The 14,643-nt window shown below is 33.5% G+C and overlaps 1 protein-coding gene across 1 annotated transcript; it reads right to left on the bottom strand.

Moving 5' to 3' along the window:
* Positions 1-936: 936 nt before the first annotated feature.
* LOC110094629 (aminotransferase ALD1 homolog) lies at positions 937-7,684 on the bottom strand. Its single transcript, XM_020819894.2, has 10 exons — positions 7,641-7,684; positions 7,504-7,556; positions 7,349-7,416; positions 6,308-6,424; positions 4,917-4,979; positions 4,608-4,712; positions 3,583-3,633; positions 3,166-3,483; positions 1,965-2,171; positions 937-1,287 (listed from the first exon to the last, which is right to left on the bottom strand). Exons 1-10 carry the CDS (start codon positions 7,652-7,654, stop codon positions 937-939), a joined length of 1,347 nt encoding a protein of 448 aa, XP_020675553.1. The 5' UTR covers positions 7,655-7,684.
* Between the last annotated feature and the right edge of the window lie 6,959 nt (positions 7,685-14,643).

Below are 14,643 nucleotides of genomic sequence, written 5' to 3'. Positions count from 1 at the left end.
CAAGAAAACAGAGTACTCCATGAGATGGCTGGAATTGATCCCCTTTGTCATGTAGTATATTTGAAATACTATAGCGCCTTAATAATGTCAAAATTGAATGATCTATGGTTGGTCAACTTTGTTTCATTGAGACGCTCATTTGAGAAGTTCCCAACTATACCTCCGGGTGCTTAACTTAGAGCTATTTGAGCTCAAATCAAGATATTTTTAGTATCCTTCAAGTTCATCTCATCAATCTAAAAGTATTGAAAAGCATATTCATATGATCTCGAAGTCAATCCACTAAATTTTTTGTTTGAATTTTTAAATGCTTGGAAATTTAAAATTGCTTCAAGATTAATTTCATATAAAATGAATGTTATTGTGACACATTAAGACTTCGTTTGGGACGGCTTTTTTATTGCTTTCTAAAACGGGGTTTTAATACAATTTTTTTTTTTTTGTACTAAAGCTCCGTTTTAGAAAGCAATGAAAAAGTCCCAAACGAAGCTTAATAAGCAATTGAATTGGAAGGGAAACTTTTAAGAATTTAGATGCTCTCAAAATTTTTAGAAAGCAAATTTGCCAGCGAAATGAGTTTTGGTGCACAAATGGACTTGGGTACTCAATGCTTGCATGGGAGCATTGCCAACCTTTCTGCTTTGTTCCACAATGTTGAGGCTCTGTTTAATTGCAATAAAGATATAGAAGGAAAATTAAATGCATTTGATTTAGGAAAAGTAGAATAATTAAAAAAGTAAATAAAAATATATACTATAAAAAAATCACATTTTTATTTCTTTTCTCGTTATTTTAATAAAATACAGTCCAAGTGAATGGCTTATACTATAAAAAAACAATTGCAACAACAGTTGTAGCCTGTAGGCTTAGATTCCTACATCTAAAAAGAGCTCCAATCTACTAAGTGTTTATGAACTAATTAATCTTTATTAGAGCTCATTGATGCAGAAAAAAATCTGTTTGATTCAAGGAATATGAAGAGATAGAAGGAACTGTTCTAAAAAATCTTCTGAATCTTCTACAAGCTTCTAGAATGAGTTCCCTGTGATTGAAAGCACTAATCCTGAGAAAACTCTCCCCACTGGGACCAAATCCAGAACCAGGCACTGTGATTATGTGCGTTCTTTCGAGGATTTCAGCAAACATATTCCATGATTTTGTACCAGGAAAGTGAACCCATATATATGGAGAGTTCAGACCTCCATAAACTTGTAGACCAATGGAAGAGAGAGTTTCAGCTAATATGTTGGCATTTTCTTTGTAAAAACTTATTACTCCATGCAAATCCTGAAAAGAGAAAAATAATTATAAAGAAATTTAAATGCAATTTAATATGTTAAGCTCCTGCAGTGATTATTTGGTGTGAGTTAACTATATTGATCACCTCAAAGCAAAAATAAAAGTAAAATTTGAATTGAACCAGTCATTTATATGAAGGGGTGTCAATTTCGGGTCACGAGTCAAGTTCGAGTCGAATCCGAAACTAACCCGGTACTAATCGGGTCAACCCGAACCCAACCGGTTTAGGAAAACGGGTCAGTCTTTCAAACCAGAACCCGGCCCGCTTCAGGTTTGGGTCAATCTGACACGACCCAAATAATTTGGGACGTACCAAAAATTGCTTGTTTTTGGTTCAAAAAATGGATCAATCTCTGATTTTTCGGGTCAAAAGCGGGTCAATCTCGGGTTTCTAGGTCAAAATGGATTTTCTGGTAAAAAATGGATAAAAATGGGTCAATTTCAAGTTACTGGGTCATCCCGAACCCGACCCGATTTTTGAAACGGTCTATTTGTTGAACCTGAACCCGACCTGTTTGGGGTCCAATTGACCCTAACCCGGAATTTTCGGATCAAGTTCGAGTCGAATTTTTGGGTCATATCAAATATAATTAATAATAATTATATGAGTTAATATCACAAAACAATTAAAAAATAATAATAATAATACATTATACAATACTAACTTTCTGTCCTTCCTTTGATAAACAAGCGAGGCCACCAGCTTGGACAATGTTGGATGCGCCATTAAAACAAGTTGTAATAATACGATCAAAATCCTTGAGAATAGGAGAGCCATTGGAGTAGGCGAGTTCTTCAGGAATGACTGTCCAACCAAGGCGAACTCCAGTAAAACCAGCAGATTTAGAGAAAGATGAGACCTCAATTGCAACCTGGATCGACATAGCTCAATCAATCACTCAAGTGTTCTAATGATTAATGCACATGCAATATTCATATACATAGAAGAAATTAAAATGCCTGACTTATTCATATATGATAATATGCAGGGGCAAAACCCCTTTGATCCCAATGGGGCAATTGCCCCTCCTAAATTTTATGTTTTCATTATATGATTATTTAGATAATTTATCCTCCTTTTTAGTCTTTATTATAAGAATTTTTAGTCAATTGCCCCCCCCCCCCAACTAAAAGTTTTAAAATACTATGATATTTAGATCTACAACAGATATCTGGGAACCCCTTTGATCATAGATATCATCAATAGGGGTGTCAATTTTGGGTCACGGGTTGGTTTCGGGTCGAACCCGAAACTAACCCAACACTATTCGGGTCAACCCGAACCCGACCAGTTTTTAAAAACGGGTCGATTTTTCGGACCCAAACCCGACCTGCTTCAGGTCCGGGTCAACCCTACACGACCTGAATGACCCGTTTCCAACAAACAAATTGCTAATTTTCGGGTCAAAAACTGGTAATCTCCTCTTTTTTGGTCAAAATTGTGTCAAAATCAGGTCAATCGCGGGTTGCCGTGTCAAAATCGGGTTTTCGGATCAAAATCGAGTCAAAGGGTTAACCCGAATCAGACCCGATTTTTTAAACAGGTTGAAATGTTGAACCCGAACCCGACCCGTTTCGGACACCCGAACCCGACCCGTTTCGAACACCCGAACACGACCCGTTTCGGGTTCGATTTGACCCTAACCCGAAGTTTTCGAGTCGGGTTTTCAGGTCGTGTCAAATATTGACACCCCTATATCATCTTCTATTGGTAGATATTGACTAGCGCTGTCCCTTGACCTCGTGATCTGACCGATCAGGTCGAGCGCTACCCCCTTGAACCCCCGACATATCTACCAATAGTTACTTATAAATTTACCCCCTCTAAAAATTATGGCCGGTTCTGCCCCTGGTAATATGAGTTACCTCTTTGGAGCCAGGAATTTCATAGATTGATCTTGGGCTATCATCTGACACATAAGCTGCATATGCAGAGTCAAAGACGATAATGGAGCCATTTCTTTTGGCAATTTCTACCAACTTTACTAGTTGATCTCGCGAAGCTGCATGGCCTGTAGGATTGTTGGGCGAGCAAAAGAAGATGATATCTGTAGGCTTAATGTTTGATAAAATGGGAAAGAAGTGATTTTCTGGTGCACATCTCATGTATTCAATCCCATTGTATCTTCCATAATCTGCGTATTCTCCAGTCTGGCCTAGAATGATCCCCGAATCCACATATGCCTGACGATTAATTAAATAAAGCTTCGTTAGTAATTCATGAAAAAGCAAATATATTTAATAAATTGGTGAATTTGCATTTATTTATGTTTGATGGATCACCGGAAAAGTAGGGTCCTGCACTGCAATCGTCACGTTGGACCCGAAGAGAAGCTGCTTGCATACATGCAGGAGGAAGAATCAGAGTTGCATAATTTTTTTTTTAACAGAAAACAAATTTTATTGCAACATAAAAAGGATTACAAGAAGCATATAAACCGAACAATTAGAAAGCTACATTGGATACACACAGTTACATAATCTCAATAGGAAATCATAAGTATTTGTAAAGCTTTTAGGCTTTAGGATAAAATATCATTTGAAGGCATCGTTTACAACATGAAAATGTTAGAGATTATTCGAAGAAGAATTGTGAAACCTCTTAAGTAAAAAAAAATTAAACTCTTAAACATCGAGACGTATTTTGATATAATGGTTGTAATTTCTCAAAGAAACTCGGTAGTTAAGTGTGCTCATTCTGAAGCAATTCTGGGATGTGTGACTTAATGGGAAGTTACACAAACATGACAAAACTATGAGGCTCTTAGACAAAATGAATAATATATCGATATTTAAGATCGAGTTTGAGTTATTATAAATGATATCAGAACAATGCATCAGCCATAAAATGGGAACTAAGTGTCATATAAGATAAAATGCTACATTATGGGAGACATCTCTTGAATCTTGCATGGGACAAAGTATTACATGACAAGGGCCACCTATTAAACTTGTAGGTTGACACCTCTAGATTCTTATCTATCTGGTGGATGATTCAGGGTTCATGATGTTGACGAGGACGTCAGTTGCTTAAGTGGGGGAAATTATGAAACTCCATAAGTAAAAAAAAAAAGAAGAAGCTAAACTCTTAAACATCAATGCGCTTTTTGCTGTAATGGTTAAAATTTCAAAAAGAAAGTCCATGGGCAACCTGTTGGGAAGTTACACTAAGAAGACAAAACCATGAGGCACTTGCATGAAAGCGGACAATATCTCGATATATAGTTAAGAATTTGGGTTGTTACAAAAATAATCTCACTAGAATACAATTTAGATGTAAAATTAAAATCATTTTCATTAAGTTGCACCTGCAGGCGAGCAATGTCGCATTGAGCGCCATCTGATACGAATACTTCAGTGTCTTGTATTCCCATGTCTTTGTATATTGTTTCAGCTATCACCTTGCGTAATTCCTACATTTGGCATAAATACAAATTATCAAAACAGTAATTATAGTGATAAACAGGAATCCTGCATGCGTACAGTCTCTCTCTTTTTTCATATAAGACTTTTTAGTTGAGGGTCAAAACTCGTCATACAATAAATGAAAGAAAAAGCATGTAAAAAATCTAAAGAGAGCGAATAAATAAAGAAAAAAAAATTATGTAAGCTTTCACCTCATTTCCTTGCTCGGCTCCATAACCTTTGTAGCCCTCGACAGTAGATAATCCAAGGGAATACTGCAAAATTCAAATATAATTATTTTTGAATTTAATAACTTGTAAAACATTACGTTGTAAGATAAAGACCAAAAAAAAAAAGGACAGCTGTAACAAAAAATAAGCCCTATGACAACAACTGTACTGGTCATGTAACATCAAATACCAAATACATAGAAGTTGATGGTGTGCAGAATTTACATATTTAAGAAGGCTTTTGATTTTTTTTTTTCTTTTAATTTTTTTAAAATGAGTGGCTGAGTATATATATTAAATATATATTTTTAATTATCTAATGAGAGATTCTCAAATATTTACATGGCTCAAGAGATTTTCCTCATCATATTGAAAAATCTCTGTAACATCATGCAGTAAATAATTTATTCAATCACATTATTGATTATGAATCTTTTCTATTTTTTTTAGAACGGGAGTATTTACTCTTTTCCACTCTTTTTAGGAGGCGCTTGACGACATAATTAATCTCTCGATAAGCCTGCTAGCAACTAGCCCTACAGGTGTAAGACCCACAATTAATTTCTTCCCACTTAAAGGACATCTTTGATCACGCTAGTTCCTCCACACGGATGAGTGCTTTATGTAAACTTGAGCATATGGAAAAGTTTCACCGCTAATATGCTCGTATTATTATATTTTTGTTAACCATTCAATTTTAGAACTTAACCTTCATCATTTCTAAGGGATTATCAAATGATTTGAAAAGTCAACAAGAAGATTAAGGTTTCGTTTGGAATAGCTTTATTATTGCTTTTTGAAACAGCTTTTTAGCACAAAAAATTGAAAAAATTTATCAGTGTGCAAACAAGGTAAGTCTTCCTCCACTCTCCTTCAATTATCACTGTAAGTAAATAAGAGCACTCTCCCTTAGCAAGTATTTTTTTACTGGGTTTTTTACATATCTAACACTTAAAACTACTCTATTTACTTATCTAATACACAAATTTCACTATTTACTATTATACCATCTAAAAGCCTTTACCCTCATCAACTCTACGTCCGGAGGCAAATTAGATGCAGCCACGTTAGCGGTACCGAGCAGTACAAAGTCGCTTTACACAACGAAGGGTTGAAGTCACGCATTTTGATTGGTCTCCAGATGACATTCGATGTCCGCACAGAATAATTAATCGTTGTGAAGGCCCCAATTCATGATTGAATATGCATAAGACTTTTCTTTGCAGGACAAAAATCATGTCACACATCTACACAAAATATAGCCATCTTCCATAATTTAAACCAAAAAAGAAGACTAAATTAAGGCTCTCTAGATAAGAGTTTGAAAATAAATATGCTAATATTAATTTTCAGACATTCTTTTGGATACTAACCTCAGCCATAGCAGATGTTATGATTTTTGGTATAGGCTCAGTTGTGTCCCCAATCCCCAAATTAATAATCTGTGCATCGGGATACTTCTTCATATGTGCTAATTGCTTTTGCCAAATCTGATCATAAAATCACCAAACAGAAAATGGAGTTCTGATTAATTTTAAGAATAAAAGAATGATAAATTAATCGATGAGTATAGCTCATTATTGCGTTGCAAATCGGTAGATTAAAACTAAAGAGTAGTATGGATTAAGAACAAAGATCATTGCAAGAGAGAATCATGAGAGATAGTACTCATCTAGTTATTCCTCTTAGGATTTGTTTGATTTGAAAGAATTGAAGTGAATGTAAAATTTATTTACTAATACATTTATATAGTGTTAAAACTTAAGGGACTGTTTGGTATCAGGATTTAGGTTGGATTTGAGGCGGATTTGAGCGGAATCCAGCCAAACAGCCTAAAATGCAAAACCAAATTTCACGGCAAATGAAAGCCGCTGTAGAAGGAAAATCCCCCTTTTTCGTGCTAAATCCCGGATTTCCGAAATCCTCTTTTTTGTCAGATTTAAGGTTCTATGAGCGCGAGAGGGAAGAGTCCGTTTTATAACCAAATAGTCCCATGTGATTTGGCAAGATTTATCATGAATGTTACCAAACAGTTTTCAGGATTTAGACCCCTCAAGATTTTCAAAATCTAGCTTTAGAAGATTTACGAAATCCTGAGTGCTACCAAACAGCCCCTAAAAATAAAATGAAATCAAATAATGATAATTTTCACTCAAATATTAATGTCAATTTTCCTCGCTAAAATCTACTCAGGATGAGCATTACTGTCTTTAGATTTACATTGAGATTAGTGCTACATATAATATAAAAAAATTATACTAATCCCAACGTAGATGTAAAAACAATGAGCCATCCTGATCGGAGGATATCTATATCCATATCCAATATTTATTCTTTTCATTTCGATTTGCCTTTCATTTTCTCTCTTTCAATTACTTCAAATCAGACAGAGCCTTAAAGAAGATAAGCCATACCTCAGGAAACAGGTATCCGTTTTTCAGCTTCTCCATATTTGGATTGCGAGCCACCTTTGTTCCACAAACTAAAATTTTTTTTCAATTCATTCAGAAATTACATTATAGAGCTTACTAATAACAATATGATTAGAAATATAAATTTCCAGCCATACCTACTTGAGCACTCCTTCGAATGCCTGAAGAAGCTCCATTAACTTGGATTAAGCTGAAGAACAGAAGAACAGAGAAAATCAAAGAAGGGAAGGAAAGAAATCTTAAATTTGAAGAATTATCTTCTTTTGCATTGTACCTTGTGATCATCATCTTTTTGGCAAATATTAAACTAACCAAAGAAACAAAGCACTTGCAAAAATAAAGAGAGTTCTGAAAAGTATTTATAGTAATAATTCAATCAACTACGTACCAAATCCCTGAGGCCAGGTGGAAGACAGAAGATGGCCCATGTGGAAAAAAAAGTTTTCTATGGTGTTTGTTCCGTGAAGGAAGGATCCACAAGATCAAAGAGCCTATTTGAAAAGCACTTCCACAGGGACACAAAGGGAAGTTAATGAGCAGTTACCAAGCTTATTCTGAATTGTCTTATTTTGAATATTTTAATGGAAGAATAGTGTTATGATATATCATGTGCTTAATTTCCATGATTTCCATGACCACTTTTGTATGTTGCTTTCCATTTTTATTTATTTTTATTTTTTGAAGAGATGGAATTATCATTAATCAACAAAGATTAAAGAGTAAGATAATATGAGAGTCATAAAGAATCAAGAGACTCGCAGATTAAAAAACTGCTTTAAGAAGCAGTAAGAAAGACATTCCAAATGAAGCCTTAGTCGTAAGATGTGTGAAGGAGTGTTTGTTGTTGAGCTTACCAACGAGTTTAATCCGTTCACAAGTTAGTTGAACTAGTTAGTTGAGTTCAATGAATATCAACTTTGATGACAAGATTTATGCCTTGAGTTAACTTTTGATCGTCCAATTAAGAATTCATTTGGGACGACTTTCTTACTGCTTTTTAAAGCAATGCTTTAGTACAAAATTTTTTAGTACTAGAAAGCAACTTTTAAAAGTAATAAAAAAGCTGTCTCAATCAAAGCATTAGTTCAAAAAAAAAAAAAACTTAAAAACTACTTTAAAATTCATTAAGAAAGTTGTCTCAAATGAAGGGCAAATCATAAATATTGGGCACAAGTGCATTATTTCATCCTTATTTTTCATATAATTTCATCATCCATCCAGTTTTATTGCTTTTTTTATTATTATTTTTATATTTGTTTGATGTACTTTTTCTTCTTTATGAGTTCTATTAGTCTCTGTAATTTTTATTAATTTACTAAATCAAACGTCTTTTGCTTTGAAAAAAAATTCTCTTCCAGTGTTCACAACTCTATGAAAAATTCCTTGAAACTCCAAAAGAAGATTTTATTCTTCTTCTTTATTAATTTATTAAATCAATCTTATTTTGCTTTGAAAAGAAAAATCTCTTCCAGCGTTCACAATTCTATGAAAATGACTTGCAAAACTCCAAAACAAGTTTTCATTTTCCTTTTTTCAAAAAAAAAAAAAAAAAAAAAAAACCATTTTCAGCCATTACAAGGAAAAACCCCAAAAAATATAAATCTCACAAAGTATTTTCTTTAAAACAGAATTTCCAAATTCAAAGAAATATTACTAAATTGTTAATTCAATTAACTATTGGTTTCTTTCTATAGTTGAAAAGTTTAAAATTGAAGTCTACCACGGAAATCTACAGGAAAAAGCCACTTCGTTCTTAGCTGACTATCCCTCCTTATTGATTATAGTTGTAATCTTCATATTTTATTTTTTCTAAAATTGAAGATGCTGGCTTCACTTAGGACAACTTTTTTTATTGATTTTTAAAGCTAATTTCTAGTAAAAAAATTTTCTTGTTCATTAAATTTTTGCACTAAAATATTACTTTAGAAAGCAGTAAGCAAGTTATCCCAAACAAAATCATGATCTGAAATTGTTTTAGGAACTTTCAGAATCTGTTAATTCGTATATTTTGTTTTTTTGTTAGGAAGTGTGAATTAAAGACAAATTCTTCTCATCTAAAAAATTTAATTTGTTAGATCTCTTCATATCCATCATACTCAATCTCCAAAGGAAACTCATCAAGCACTATGCATTGTTGATAACTCATTCAACTAAGTAGATCAATGGTGTGCATTGGCTCTTAAATCTTAACCGATCATGATTGAAGCAATCAAAGAATCATGAGAGTCATAAATCATTTGAACCACTTGATCTCAAGCAAACCACTAACTATGATATTACTTGCTAGTCAAGGAATCAACGAGAACCAACGTTGTCTACCTCATCATTAAAGAGTTCTTTGAGTACCCGCGTTAGGAGTGTAATGTATTTCAAATGCAGAGGTTTTGAAAATATTGATGTTTGATTTGAAGTAAAAGGAATACTGAGTAAAATTTTGAAGTAAAAGGAATTTACCTTGTAATTCAAATCTAGTGTATTTGGAATTCCTCATATTTGGGTGATTTTCAAATACACTGGAAAGTGGAAACTCACCATCATTTCCACCGCCGAGTGCCACCTACGCCGCCACTAGCAGCTAGCCGTTGGCCTCCGCCAACCCCAGTAGGCCCCCCCCCAATCCGGCCCCCGTCCCCCCCCCTTCCGGCCCCTGTCGCCCCCTATCCACCCCCGGTCGCCTCTGCATTCACTATTCTTCATTCCAAACAAAAAAAAAAAGTAAAAACCCGCATTTCTTGTACACTCATCCAAACAACTTCAATATATTTCAAATACACGACACTCATTTTATACTGTATTCTTTTTTTAGTGTTTTTTTTTCAAACAACCAAACAGCTTCTAAAGATAAAGAAAATTAAACAAATGAGCGGAGGCAAATTTATATTTTTTGAGCAATATATTTTTCAGCAAGTTAATGTGAAATTAAATGAATACCCCCATCAGACTTAAAGCTTCAGAGTTCAAACTTTAAAGCTTCAAAATTGCATGGAAATGTGAATCCTTTCAAACTGAGAAAATAACTATTGGAGCTCCTAACTTTTTTTATTCTCTCAGGAAAGAGAAATAAGAGGCTATTTTCCAATCTGCCCTGTAATTCTTCTAAGTTAATAAGTTTTTCCAGCTTAATTGACTCTTTGATCAAGTTAATTATTACTAAAGTTTTTCTTGGGAAGACCTTTGTATTATCTGCTGGTATTTGATTTTGACTGCAAGCTTTATTTATGTAAATTCTTTGGAAAAACTTTTCCAAGTCTCTCACACCTACCAATATGAATGAGGAACCAAATTAATTAGAAGAAACCATGAAAGTTAAGAGATCCTTTGAAGAAACACTTTCCTTAGCTGTATTATTTTCTTTCTGGCAGATCCACACAAGGCTTGCATATGGTCAGAGGTTTGACAGTATTGTGCCTGATAATTTATTTTTAAAATTTCAATCAACTGGTCATGGTCTCCATTAATGGCAGATCCCTCTAGAACTTAGGCTTGAGTCACCCAAATAAGAATAATATATATAGTCTCCTAATTATTCGCATGTGATCAATTTAGTCTCGTTTGGGTCTGCTTTCTTATTGTTTCTTCAAACAACATTTTAAGTACTTTTTTACTAAAAATTGTTTTAAAAAGCAGCAAGAAAGCCGCCCCATACGAAGCCTTAGTTTCATAATAACATGATGTTCCGATTTAATTTCTTATGATCAATTGGGGATAAATTTTGTATAATCAAGGAACTAAAATATGATCAATTCTATATCACAATCATAATATGAGAGAGTATTTTGGGATCAATTTTGTATAGTTAAATCACTAAATAGGAGCAACCTAATACTCTGGGATAAAATTAGCCGCACACTAATATTTTAGGAACTATTTTGAAATATAGAAAGAGAGAGAGAGAAGGAGAGAGAATCTTAAAAAATTTGGTTGTCTTGAAGCAACTTTTTAATACAAAAAATTTAATCTTTATATTAAAAAGCTGCTTTAAGAAGCACTAATTAGAAAGCCGCCCAAACAAAGCCTTAATTTCGATTCCACTTGAAGCAATGGCTCTTCTATCCATTCAGCATGGTGACAATGGAGCAAATTTAGATAGCTGAAATAATAAATCTAATAATAGGCAGCATTTGGCCTTATTAACATTTTTTTAAGAATTTTTTTTTTAACAAAATGCTCTCACATAATTTAATTTGCCATTTCAACAAATCAAATTGGATAAAAAGTATCCTTTTTATGCATAAAAAATGGAAAATAAAAAGGAAATTAGCTATCAATATTCAAATACTCTCACATCAAAAGGAAAATGGAGTGAAGGAACATAAAACAATTTATTTTTTACAAAGGGTGGGGGGAAGGGGGGGAGAGATTCTTCAAATTAGGACTTTATTTGGAAACTTATTTGCAGAAGACTTATATGAATCACATAAATTTGATGCACATGAGCTAATTTGTCTAAGTCGACTAAGCATGATAGAGCTGATAGCCCCCTTAAGCACAAGAGAACTATTATACACATCAAATTTGACTGTCAAAATAATAAATTGAATATCATCAAGAATTTGAGGGAAATGCTATTTCTAGAAGCTCAAGCTCATTTTTTTATTATTATTTATCACTCTTTTTTTAAAATTTAAATATCAAAATATAAATTTAATGGAAGAGAGTTTTAAGCTTCCTTTGGAGTTTGGATAACTTTCTTACTATTTTTAAAGCAGGTTTTTAGTACAAAAGTTTTTGAAATAGAAATTTTTATACAAGAAAACTGTTTTAGAAAACACAAGAAAGCTGGCCCAAATGATGACGGCTTTCTTACTCCTTAAAGCATTTTTTCAGTACAAAATTAAGCTGTCCTAGGCTTCGTTTGTGCCAACTTTTTTATTGTTTTTTAAGACATGAAATTTTTGTACTAAAACTCTGTTTTAAAAAGCCAATAAAAAAGTCGTACCAAACAAAGTCTTAATCTCATCGTAATAAGATTATTCAAGTTTTTATTAACTAAATATCTGTTCGGATTTATATTTTTAAAAAAAATTTGTGATGAATAATTAAATTTGTTTGTGTGTTGGTCATAAAAATTATACCTAAATTTTAAAAAATTATAAGAATTAAAAAAAAAACTTTATTTAAAAAATAACCATGTTTTTATAAATAACTGAAGACTTCCAAACAAATCTTAAACCATTTGTTGGACTTTTCAAAAGCTTAAGCTTTTCAGAATCCTTTGTTTGGTAGAATTCTCATTTTTTCCGCATCTTAGACTTCTCTAGCACGTGGGTAAGACTCCATGTAATTGAGTTCTTCACAATATTAGACTTTCTCCATTTTTTTGTCTTCTAGCCTATGGCAGTATGGAATGATGATATTCATCACATCAATGTGTTTGTGCATAGTACCAATCCTTAGAATTATGTGTTGTTTGATTCTTGAATATACATGTCCAGTTGAAAATAATCCGAATTAAGAGTGTAAATGAGTCAAATTGGCTCAAATTCGACTCTCTCATAAGCTCATGAGTCGAGCTTGAGCTCAAGCACGTATATCAAATAATCTCGAGCTTGTATATTAAATGAGCAAGAGTTCGAACTTGACAAGGTTCAGCTCGATCGTCAACTGGCGAGCTGGCCTATAACTTTATCTAGCCATCCGTCACAATGCCTCCTCCAATAAGAGCTCTCGCGATGACTCCCTCTCTAGCAGTTTCGGCGGTTTAAAGAATAGTTTAGGGTAAAGAAGGAACACCATATGGTTGATGTAGTTTTTATTTATTGTATTTGATAAATTAAAGTTACTTTACATGAATGCTATTTAGTATTTTTTTGATAGTTGGGATTCATTGTAGCTATTTACATTGAGGTTTGAGATGGAGTTAGTACAGTAGGTTTTGGTCACTAATGGTGATATTTACAACATTGTTTCATTAGTTATATTGATGCCTTTTCTAGTCAGCTCTCACGACATCTTCCTCCTCTAACAGCTCATATTAATGCCTTCTCTAGGGAGTTGTCATGAAGAATTCCTCTTTTTCTGAAGCTACCAATTGTTGGTCACGTTAATGCCTTCTTTGGTAAGCTCCCATGGCAACTTCTTCAATCGCTGGTCATGATGATGTCTTCTCCATTAGTTTGTTAGTAGATCAATGGTGTATTGGCTCTTAAACCATCATGAAGCAAGAAGGCTCTGATATTGCCAAGTAAAACAATCATTAAGGTTTCATTTGGGATGGCTTTCTTACTGCTTCTTAAAATAGTTTTTTAGTAGAAAAATTAATTTTTTTTACTAGAACATTGTTTTATGAAGCAGTAAGAAAATCGTCCCAAACAAAGCCTAAGTATAAGTATCATTAATCCATGTATTAGAGAATGTTGAGCAAATGGGGGGATAGTGATAGGATCCACAACGCAATGATTGGAGAATGTTATTGCTTCAAATTATAAGTTCGAACCATATATTAAATAGAAAGCAAAATTCGACACAATTCTCTCATGTTAAGCACTATTTCAATTTAAAATCATACTATTTTGAGCAAATGATGCTCCGAATCAATATCAAATGATTCGAAATTCATAGCGTTTAAGGATTTATTATGAATTTAATCTGTTAAATACTTCCCTTCTCTCTGATCAATTGATTACCTTAATCCCCCTAGTCAATTATGATGCCGATAGTTTACTTTATGTTGGTATTAATACATTTTTTTTCATGTTAACTTTATAAATCTCCACCACAAAATTTCTAATTAAACCCTAATTCAAATACAATACTATATCAAGACTAAGGCGTAGAAGTAAAATTAAGAAGAAATAGTCCTTCTGGTTGATTCTTTCTTTTTTGATGTTGTGTGATTCAATTGTGTATAATTGATAGGTGTTCTGGATGATGATGAGGCGGCTCTTTGTTCACCACCTTGTTGGCCTTGGTGGTCATGCTTTCGTGCTCGGCGGTTGCCTGTGTGGCTTATGGGATATTGCTTGTTTTTTGTGGGTTGTTGTGCTATTGGATGGTCATTGCCTGGCTGCGGGGTGATGCAGGGAGCATCTTGTCATTTACTGAGTCCGGTTGGTTGGCTCTTTTGCCTTCGTAATTGGTTGTCCACTTGTTGAAGAATGTTTACCTTTTATTTTATTTTCATATTTTGGGTTTGTCTGTTTTTGAGTCTTTGTTGTAATTGTCTTTTATTGACTGGAATAAATGAAACACTGGTCTAAAAAGGAAAAAAAAGACTTAAGTTTTTCATCACCCTTTGATCTTCCTCTCCTCTTCTCTATAGAAGGAAAAAAGACATA

The sequence above is a fragment of the Dendrobium catenatum genome, unplaced genomic scaffold (genome assembly GCF_001605985.2).
Source record: "Dendrobium catenatum unplaced genomic scaffold, ASM160598v2 fragScaff_scaffold_1226, whole genome shotgun sequence".
NCBI lineage: Eukaryota > Viridiplantae > Streptophyta > Magnoliopsida > Asparagales > Orchidaceae > Dendrobium > Dendrobium catenatum.
This window is presented reverse-complemented; position numbering and strand designations above follow the sequence as displayed.